Raw genomic sequence first — 11,604 nt, 5'->3', positions numbered from 1 at the left:
TGATATATATAAAAGAACCATATCACAGATATTTTACCGTAATTATAAAAAAAAAAATGCTATATTTTTATAAATCTTAAGGTAAAAATGGATTTACAGTGATGAAAATGACAGTGTAGGTAAAAGATTTAGATTTATTTATCAATTTGAATGTTTCAATAACTTAATAAAATTAATCGTGAAAGATGTTGTTCTTTTTACGCAGGCTTATGTGCGGTATAAACAGAAACACCATATTTATATAATTTTGATGTCATACGGTCAATTTTCCGTTGAAGAGCGGAATCATTAATGTGAACGAAGCTCCTTCCTTATCCTATAACAAAGATTTAACAACTATGATTTCACTTTTGAGGTACGATTGTTAATTAATATATCATGATATTTATGCAAATGATGAACATGACCATGTACCGTGACATACAATCAATAATGCTAGGAAGAAAACGCACTAACAATTACAGAGTCATTCCTGCATGGCGATCTGAAAGCTAATACTTCCTCGATATTTATGGACTGAATCGTCCACGTGATCATGGATTCCTTTCTACCATCATGCAATATCCCCACTAAATGATGAAAGCATATATAACGTTGGCTGGTTATTCTCTTTGATCAGATCTGTTTCTTATCCGGTGTGATGTACCTTGCGATTTCAATATCTTGTGGCCTGATAGTGGCATGTATGAGTTTCGAAGTTCACGTCACCACGGACCAAAATCACAACGCAGACGTATCACAGATCGTAACAAAAGAAGAACCGGTTCCATACCCAGTCCACGTGGAGAAGGAAGTTCCAGTTCCTGTGCATGTGCCCATTGAAAGGCCTGTTCCTTACTACGTCCAAAAGCCATATCCCGTTAAAGTTGAGAAGACTATACCAGGGCCGATAAAAGTACCGGTAGCCAAACCGTTTCCGATTTACAAAGAAGTCAAGATACCACTCAAAGTAATTGTTGAGCGTCGCAAGCCGTATCCTCTGCTACAACCAGTTCCAGTTTACGTAGAGAAAAAGGTGCCTTTTATCCTGGAGAAGAAAGTTCCTTACCCAGTGAAAAAGTACATAGAGTTCCCAAAACCTTTCCATGTACCGGTGCCAATCTTTAAAAAGGAGCCTTATATAGTGAATATAAAGGTGCCTGTAAAAATTGAAGTACCGGTAGAGAAGCCATATCCCGTGGAAGTGAACAAACCTTATCGCATCATCGTAGAGAAGAAAGTACCTTATATTGTTGAGAAGAGAATACCGTATGAAGTCAAAGTACCTCAATACATCGAGGTGTCCGTACCCGTCAATGAAAAAGAAAAAACTTCTGATGATTCTGTCAAATATGTCCAAATAAACTCAGGAAACCATGCAGTAACATAAAATTTATTTAAATTGCGCAATTCGATTCATATATGTATATATTTGTAAATATTGTTCTAATATTAAGATTATAATTGTCATAAATAAATGTGAACACCCATTGTGTCTGTTTTCTTTATTCACTTGACTCTTCATCTATAACAGTTGAATCATTAAACAGTACAGGTAATATATATTTTTTTCTTATTATTTCAGTAGGTAATAATATAAGATCCAGTGGTACCAACTGAAATTTCTGAAATCCGTTACATGAAAAAATATTAAACTCAAATCTACTATAAAACTTTAATAAGATACGATAACTGGTTAAACTGAGTTATAAAGCAAACGATCCAAGGAAACTTACTTAGAATTAGCTACAATATGCTCCCTAGGTTTAAAATTTAATTATGTAAATATACACAAATTTAATTGTGATAAAGCTAAAATATTAAGTTGTATGCAGAGAACAAGAAGTAAACGTTTATGATAAGGGATACACAACACAAAACCAATAAGATTATAGTAAACTATGAAACAGATAATTGGTTGGAATTCACTAGGCTGATATTATAAATGCAATCAAAATATTTGGTTATAATTATAATGGTAATAAAAATTTATTACGGTATTTAATTTTTAAAAAGTACATATTAAAATTTCTAAAAGCTTTTAGAATGATACATAAATTATAATGTATCATTCTAAAAGTTGGCAAGGAACATTAGTGTAACATATCTTTAAGTTAATTTGATGGTCAAGTCTATGGTCTATGGTCATGAAGAAAGAAAAATAGTAATAACTACTTATTTATTTTCTACCAACGTTAAGACTTATGTTGTAGGTCCTTAGCAGGAATACAATAAAAAGATGCAAGTGTAGAGTTAATGTCTGAGCAAAAGAGTGATATAAAAAATATACAAATATAAAACAGAGGTATTTTAAAAAAAAGAATTAAATATAATAATATGTAGGATAAAGATAATTATAAATTAAAGAAAAAGAAATATTAACTATACTACTAAACACAATACATTAAAAAAATGATAAACTTACATCTAATCATTTAATTAAATGAGGAGACATAATAATTGTATTAAAAAATCATCAATTTAAATAATTAACCTGGCCACATAATTGATTAAAACTGAATTTCTCAAAGCTATATATTTTAAACTTAATAAAAAAATTTAAATTTAATTTTAAAAACAATAACTTTAGGTTGTATAAATATATTCATTTCCATGTATATTTCTCTATTGTTGTCTTTATTCTCATATCATCTCTGATTCTATTATCATCACCGAACAATCTTATTTATCAAATGGTTTTACCCTTTTTAGTTATCATTTTTATTATTTTGTATGTTTATATTCTTTCATATGTAATTTATCATATATTCCAGTATACTCTCTTGCTTTATCCTGGCCACTCGTCATTACAATGTAGTATTTTGTGTTGTATTGCGTCATAGTATTTTTTTTTTTTTTTTTGTTTTGGTCCTAAGGTTACTTTGAATCTTATTTTGATTACTTTGCATATTTTAATAACTTTACATCTTTACTTTTTTTGCTAATTTATTTAACTCTGTATCTCATTCTCCAAATTTCAATACCTATAATTTAGTACTTATTTTTTTTATTGTAATTAATCTTTCTAATGTAGTACTTATTTCATCATTTTTGGACAGTTTTTCAATGCCTTTCAGATTATACTAAAACTTTGCATTGTTTCAATTAAAATATTTTGTCATGACTTTGTTTATATTACTATACCGAAAATTTTATATTATCATTATCTCAGTTTCTTTATAATAATTATGTTATCTACCATTATATTTAATTTCCTTTACATTCTTTTTACACTTTTCCCTTTATATTGTTAGTATCCTCATAATATTTAAATTTAATTTTTTTTTTGTAATATTTATTTTATATATTGTTATGTATTTATTTTCATTTTATTTCATTTTTATATTTTGGATTATAAATTTATTTATAAGAAATATTTATACTCAACTCAATTTTTGTAATCCCTCCCTCTCATTCCTCTCCATTTTTTAAATAACGCCAACTATGAATTGTTTAAATGTTATTTGAGAGGTCTTTGTTTACATTCCCATCTAACGGGTATTTTTTTGTTTTCTTTACTTATTATTACTCCACCTTATATTACTATTTCTATGTTATTGTATGACTATTTTCTGATTAATTCATATTATCATTTATTTCTATTATGTTGAAAAGAAAACAAAAAAAAAAAAAAAAAACATATCTACCTTTTACCCCTCTCACATTCTTCTTTCTACATCACATTTTCATATAATCGGTAATAATAATTTACCTGTTACGCTTAGAAATAAAAACTATTTTTTCAGATACGGAATATGCCAGCAGATATAAGAGTAACAATATAAGAGTAAACAGTTCCGGGCCTACCAAAAAGAATATTTATTATTTTCCATACTCGGGACATAAGAGGTTGAGTCTACATTGTAGAACAGGAATTATACAAAGCTGATTGGGCTGTGAGAAGTTGGGTGAATATGCATGCCCCCGCAGGCGAGGAGGTGGTTGCGTTAGTAATCAATTGGCTCCAAGAGGAGACAAGAGCTATGCATAATTAAATGACGCCAGGAAGGTTACATGTGCCACTTGTACACTAGGGATAGTGTAACGGTGCACATCTTCCTATGCAATTATATCTGTGTTGCAAGCTGCGTGGATTACGTAGTTCCATGTTGTCATACTTGAGAATTGTAACGTGATACACGAAAACACAGGTCACGACTATAAAATTCATAAAAATGTTATGGAATAATAAAGTTCGTTCAATGTAATAAGCTTTAACTACTAATATTCTAATGTGAAATATTTTAATGAATATAAAAAAAAGTCAGAATGAATTTAGTTTTTAATACCATTCAGTGTAATAAACCTGATTCGACATTCAATCACATACTGGTCTTATTTATTTTTATAAATGCTTTGCTAAATTTAATTACACATGAAGGTCTAAAAAAACAACAACTTTATTTGCCTCCAATAAATGCTGACGTATAACATTTACACTTCTTCCAGCCTTCCATTGTATATCAGCAACAACCTAATCACACCTGAAACTACTTTACTCTCGTTTTCCAAAACTTAAATAAAAACGAGTGTGCCCCGATACCATCAGACTAACACACAACACAACCTCTTATCCAAAATATCTTATTTCCTCCAACCCCTCTTCAAATGAATTTCCTATGCCATAAAAGAGCTTTCCCTCAACCCGTTTTTTTTTTTTTTTTTTGGTCCATCTTTACCTGAATCCCACGCACCCTAGACAAAAACACAAGCAGGTTTAGAAAAAAAAAAGTATAAAATCTAAATATAAATATAAAAATCTAACATATATACCCCTGTAATAATATGCATATTATAATAAAGGAGATCACGACAAAAAACAGAGTGTAAAATGCGAAGCAGACTGTTCAGTAATAGTACAAAAAATGTTCAGTAAAAGTAGATGTAATACATTTCGTGAATTACATATTTATGATGAACTAATTTATTTTAATGAAAGGAGCTAAAGCATCGATATCTGCCCCACGGAGGTACTCTTAGGAAAACGGCGTCAAAAATTGGCTTCTTGTAGCAGTCAGTTTTACAATGGTTCTAAATAGAGTGTTAAAACTGAATCTTTACATAACAAAGAGTCCGAGTGCATTTTTATATATTTATAAAAAAAGTAAATGGAAAAGTATCTCTTATAAAAAAAAAATACATTCAATCACTGGTTTTATCTTATGTTAACTAAAGTTTCTACAATTTGAGTTCAAATGGATCTCTTTGTGAGCAAATAATTCCGAGGTTACATCACATCGAAAATTGATCATATTTTCTAAAAAGTGAAATTTTAAAATTTAGGTACCGTTTTGACCAAATATGAGGAAAATATTGGTCGTACGATGGAAATTATAAATGCTGAAATCAAATCTATTTAACTTTAATTGATAATTAAAGGAATGTAATTGTCGAAGTAATAGTTGATTCAAATTTCGCAACAATATAAAAATAAAACAATTTAATTTTAAAGTGTTGATTCAACGTAAACCCTTCCTAATTGATAAGTAATGCATGAACAGAACAGTGGCTTAGATCAATTTGTTGCAAATTTAATCTTAGCTTACACATATTGAACACTATAATCTTGTAGCCATATCGAATCTCCAATTCAGTCTATGTTCGTTCAATGTACTAAATAAGTTCTAACTACTAATATTGGAATGTGAAATATTTCAATGAAAATAAAAACTAGAAAATAAAAGTCAGAATGAAATTTTTTTTTAATACCATTTCGTTCAGAGTCATAAGCATGTTTCGACATTCAATCATGCATTGGTCTTATTTATTTTAATAAATACCTTCATAAATTTAATGGTGGTAAAAAAAAATGATTTACCTCAAATAAATCCAAACGTATAACATTTACACTTCTACTAGATACCAGCCTTCCATTGTATATCAGGAACAACCTAATCACGCCTGAAACTACTTTACACAACAAACCTGGTGTTCCCCGACAACATCAGACTAACACACAACACTACCTCTTATCCAAAATATCTAATTTCCTCAGCCCCTTCTTCAAATGCATTTACTATGCAGTAAAAGAGCTTCCCCTCAACCCGTATTTTTTCGGTCCATCTTAACCTCAACCCCAAGCTTGCTAGACAAAAACCCACGCAGGCTAAGAACTTCCAACTAAAAACTGATAAAAACTACTTAAAACAAAAAAAAAGGTTTAATTAAGCGACGTTTTCACAATTATACATACTTTTCAATTAAAAGGGAAAATTAGTCGATTTTTTGCGAATATTCCTTGTCACTACAGATTCAGGTTTAATATTCATATTTAACGAACGATAATAAAAATGGTTTTTAATTTATTTTATGTCATTAGAGTGCTACCAATAGGTAGTTTCTCTACACGCCTGTAACCCTTCAAATTAACTTAGATCAGATTTACTAAATGTATTATAATGTACAGTTGTAAATAGCAATAAATAAATATTAAAATAAAAAAATAAATAATTTATTTATTTACTGCATCAAGAGATCACTTTTTAACACTTACGAGCCACAAACTAACAAAAACTAGTGACCTCAGTTGCGCGTTCATCCCTATTTTTAGTTTTTGACGGTTACATTTTATTTTTCAAATATAACTGGTCCATTTTTTTGGATAACTTTTGTATTTTGAATTTTGGCATAGATGCCTACTATCACAAACCATCACAGAAAAAAAAATTAAACACTTGTTTTCATCACAAATATGGACCAATTCACCTAAAAGCAGGTGTTAATTGATACATGTAAATCAGACCAACAGTCAATCAATGTGTATGGATCCTTTATCTATGCTTCCATCCAAACTACTTGGGTATACTAATCAACTAATAAAATTAGATTTGCCTTCTTCTATTTGATTGTAATAAATTATATTTGGTTCTTCACAATGCTGTACTACTCATTATTATTTTTTTTAATATATATTTTAAGAGTTTTATAATTGGAATACAATAGCGATGTTAAAGTATAAATGAGTCCCTCGAATGTCATGGAGGAAGTTAATGAAAAAAGATCTAGATGTCAAAAACATCATGGTTTCCAACCATGGGATTAATCGGGCAACTATTGTCAAGTACTCAATTTTGAGCTATTGTAACTTAAATCCTGCTCATTCTCTGAGAATGCGCCGAAATGAAACACACGAAAAATTACATTATCATAAGATAGAATCAAAGAATGGATTGATTAAAAGTTTTCTAATATTTAAATAACTGACCTGGACAGTGCTCAGGTTTTATTTTTTTATTTTCACTTAACCTAAAGAATAATAATTTAGTTTCCCTTTCTTCATCGGACCAATTATTTGTTGTTGTTGTTGTTTGTTGCTTGAAGGCGTAAAGCCCTCTGGTCATCAACGCCTATGGCATGATAAAAGTAAAAAAAAAATAAATAAATAAGTCAGTCCTATCATGTTTATTGTTGGTAAATAGTGAGTACACTCTTCAAAAATATGTCTAATTGTAAGAATGGACTGACAATATTTGCAAGTTGGAGGTGGCAGTTTTCTGATCTGGTGAGAGTGCGTGAGGAGAGTATGACCTATTCTCAAGCGGGCCAGAGCAGCCTCCTCCTTGCGGCTCTGCGGTAGGATGTCGACCATGGTTTTACTGATCGTTTTATTTCTTTTAATTTACTGGGAGAGCTTTCATCCCATTTGGCCTGCCATTTTCTAATATTTATAATTTAAGGGGTGTACTGAGTTCTGATGGGGTAAGAACGGTGGTGCCTCGGCTAGGGAGCGTGAGTGCCTCTCTGGCAGCTTTGTCTGCGAGCTCGTTACCAACAATGCTAATGTGGCTTGGAGCCCATATGAAAATAATGGATTTACCTTGCTGTGATAATTTTAGAAGAAAATATTGAATTCTTATGATGAGTGGATGTTCGGGGTACATGTTTCTCAAACTTTTTAGAGAGCTCAACGAATCTGAGATTATTACTATAGTCTTCTGAATTATTGAAATGCAAAAATGGAGGGCTGATGCTATCGCGTGGAGTTCGGCGGTGTATACTGAGCATAACTTATGTTATTTATATTTGTGGTTTTAATCGTGAGTGACGAAAGATGAGGCGGTCGAGCTTTCGGATTTGGAACCATCAGTGTATATTAAAAAATAATCCGGTATATTTTCTAGAAGACGCGACAACCGTTCTTTCTACTTGACAGATGTGGTCTTATTTTTTTGCATAAGTGACAGATGTAGGTAGCATTGTTACTGGTTGTCTTAGAGTCCAAGGTGGGTTCTGAATTTCAGGCTTCATTATCGGAATCATTTTAAGTGTAGAAATAGCCAAAGTGATTCTTTCTGCCAGATGGAGTGTTGGGTTTCGTTTCTGCCAAAAAGCTATGGACCAATTATTTGTCTTACTAAGTTATTTGGCTACTCCTTAAGGTTGATATTTTGAGTTATCCTGCCTAATTCTTGCTGTTAATATATATTATAATTACTGAAAAATTAAAAAACCTTTCAAAACCAATCATCTTTTAAGTATCAATAGTGATTCAAACAAATGTTCATTTATCAATCAAATCTATTCCATGCGTAAGTACTTTCCTCACGAGTATATATCGAATAGAAAACAAAAATAATATTATCCTGAGGCAGAGGCCCTTCAAAATAACTTGTATGAACAAAAAAATCTATTTATTACAATCAAATTTAAATTACAGACAAATGCTGAATACATTACCATAAGGAATCGATTTGAAAATAGGCATAAGTTCGAAATGTCATCCTATAAATAATAAAGGATGGTTGAAGTTGTATGGGGTAAAATATTTAAGAATTCATGTCCATCAGAAATTGCATATTTTTGAAGTCTAGCAGTTTATTAATTTTTGATGGTGACTGCCGCACTATCAGCTTTTATTCATATTTTAAATTTAATAAATTATTTAGTATTATCTTGGAATAGACATTTCAAAGTTCTCGTTAATCCACATATTTCACAGCTGGGAGGTTTTAGATTATGCAGAAGGTAGCCATGCTATAAAGCCGCAGTTTCCAATGCATAAGCAACACAAAAATATTTCCTGTTTCCTGGACTTTCGGGAACTACATCCATTTTTAAACACTTTCTCTTTTTTAATTTACATAACCGTAGAACGTTTCCGATTATTCTTCCGACTCACCATTAAAGATGTCAGATTCAAAACCAAGGCTTCGGCAGAACAATCGGCCTTGCATTTGCAGCAGTAATAGAAAGGAATCCAAATTACGATATATTTTGTGCAGCCTTATTCAAAAGTTCCATATTTTTTTTTTCCAGTTAATATCTTCCAATTGTTTTTAATTGCGGTTAGCGCATTACGAGTTTAAGTGACTATTACTGAAAGGATTATGGTAGTACTCTAGTACAATTTTTATTTCTTTATAAATGTTTTTCTTTTTAATATTTATTTATTGCTATTTACAACTGTACATTATAATACATTTAGTAAATCTGATCTAAGTTAAATTGGAGTGTTACAGGCGTGTAGAGATCCTACCCATTGGTAGCACTCTAACTTTATAAATGGTAATTTATTTTTCTATCAGTTACATAACATCTTTATCTAAATATATACTACATACCTATTAATTTAGAACAAATGTTTCAGGAAATCAGAGTGATTTAAGTGCACTCTGAGAAACAGGATGTTTTACGAGAATTATTGAATTAAGTCCAATACTGTTTGAGGAATCAAATGAATGCATCTGTAAGGTTTGTTTAGAGGTTACGATGAAATAAAATTTCCTATTTTATACATATTAAAATGACTTATTTACCCTTTTGCAAGACGATAAAGTAAATTTTTGAGGATGAAATATAATTGAAAAATTTATTAAGATTGTGACTTGTTACAATTTTTTTCTATTTATTAATTTTTTTTACTTGATTATGCTTCGTAAATTTGCTCAGAATTGTTAAAAAATTTACTAACGATTTTCCTCTGAATTTAAACTCCTTATATAAATTTATGCAAAACAAGGATAATTAAATTAATGATACTCTAAGAACTACTTATCCTATTGACTTCATCTGGCAGAATTAAATTGTTAATAGGCAACTATCCAGTGCTATTATCTGTGAGATTAAAATTTAAACTTTTGTTTCGTTAATAAATACATACGGTTCCGCTTAAAAATATTTTATGACGACATAATAATCCCAAATTAACTGCATTATTCTCAATGTGAGAAACTATCCAGATGTCAGATAACACCTAAGAAAGTTAAAAGAAAGCTGAATGAGTTTCTTTCACGACATAAAGCAAATGTTAGTTTCCAATTAGGAGTAAGTTCACTCTAATTGAATTACGATGTAAAGATTATTCAAATAGTGATTATGTATACAATAATCAAATCAACGAACAGATATATTAATATATTCCTGAACCAATACAGAAACATACTAAATAGACAAGGAAATTATTAACAATTTCAATACAAGACATAAATGAAATACAAGGACAGTGGGGTTATGAAATATTGTAAGATTTTGATAACAGAAACATTTATTATACATAATATACAAATAACTGTTCAATACGAAAATGTATCAAACAAATTTATCTATTTATTTTCAGGTTTATTAAAAACCTGGGTCATTAACATCAAAGTTACAGATTAACAAAATAACTCACTATTGTCCTTTGAAGGAACTAAAAACTATCGTGGAGTGACGGTTCTTCGTGGTTCTCTTCATGTTCTGAACCCCAGGACGACCCTTGCCAGTCCGAGGAGCCTTCATATTTGTTCTCCTCTTTGTGGACGTACACAGGTACCGGTACTTTTACATACTCAGGAACTTTTACAGGATATGGTACTTTTTTCTCGACAATATAGGGAACTTTTTTCTCGACGGTCACTGGATATGGCTTTGGTACTTCAACTGGGTACGGCTTCTTGACTGGGACTTCGATCTTGACTTGTACTTTTTTCTCTACTATGTAAGGTACTTTCTTCTCGACAGTGTATGGTACGTGGTATGGCTTCGGTATTTCGACGATTTGTTTTACAGGTACGTGAACCTTCTTCTCTACCTTTACGGGTACCTTCTTCTCGATGTAAACAGGCACGGGTTTCGGAACGTGGACGGGAACTGGTCGGTCGACTGGCACTTTTACGGGTACTTTTACTTCCTTGTAGACTGGATAAGGTTTAGGTACTTTGACAGTAATTGGAACATGCACTTTCTTGACTATCTTCACTGGGTACGGTTTTGGTACATGATAAGGTACCGGTCTCTCTACTTTCACCTTAACAGGAACTGGTATGTGCTTCTCTACCTTGACTGGATAAGGGACGTGTACCTCTTTGGTGATAATCTCTGTTTTTACCGGATAGTGTTCGTGGTATCCTGCTAGAACTGCCACGACTAAGCTAAGGTTTAGAAAAGAAGCGAGGATGTACATGCTAACGAGTGCACTGAGCTACTGTAACCTGACAGCAGGTGCGGCAGGTATATATACGGATAATGTATTAAGTAATCCTGAGTCGTAACTGCGTGACCAGGCAACACCGCTCTGTGACTTCTGGATATGTCCTGCTCTAGTGAGGGATCTCGACCGTGAATATGATTTTGATTAATGGACTTATTATTATTAATTATATTATCATCAAACTATAATTTATTGTTGTATCTACATATTAAATT

At 31.2% G+C, this 11,604-nt stretch overlaps 2 protein-coding genes across 2 annotated transcripts; one reads left to right on the top strand and one right to left on the bottom strand.

The window, feature by feature from the left end:
* Positions 1–640: 640 nt before the first annotated feature.
* Positions 641–1,369, top strand: LOC106690666 (uncharacterized). The gene has a single exon (XM_014436174.1). The coding sequence runs from the start codon at positions 641–643 to the stop codon at positions 1,367–1,369; it is 729 nt and encodes a 242-aa protein (XP_014291660.1).
* A 9,097-nt stretch (positions 1,370–10,466) lies between these two features.
* LOC106690664 (uncharacterized) lies at positions 10,467–11,362 on the bottom strand. Its single transcript, XM_014436173.1, has one exon. The coding sequence runs from the start codon at positions 11,360–11,362 to the stop codon at positions 10,610–10,612; it is 753 nt and encodes a 250-aa protein (XP_014291659.1). The 3' UTR covers positions 10,467–10,609.
* Positions 11,363–11,604: the final 242 nt, after the last annotated feature.

Source organism: Halyomorpha halys, unplaced genomic scaffold (assembly GCF_000696795.3).
Source record: "Halyomorpha halys isolate HHAL.00 unplaced genomic scaffold, Hhal_1.1 Scaffold1800.1, whole genome shotgun sequence".
Taxonomy (NCBI): domain Eukaryota; kingdom Metazoa; phylum Arthropoda; class Insecta; order Hemiptera; family Pentatomidae; genus Halyomorpha; species Halyomorpha halys.
Note: the sequence above shows the minus strand (reverse complement) of the source record. Positions and strands in the feature narration are given on the sequence as shown.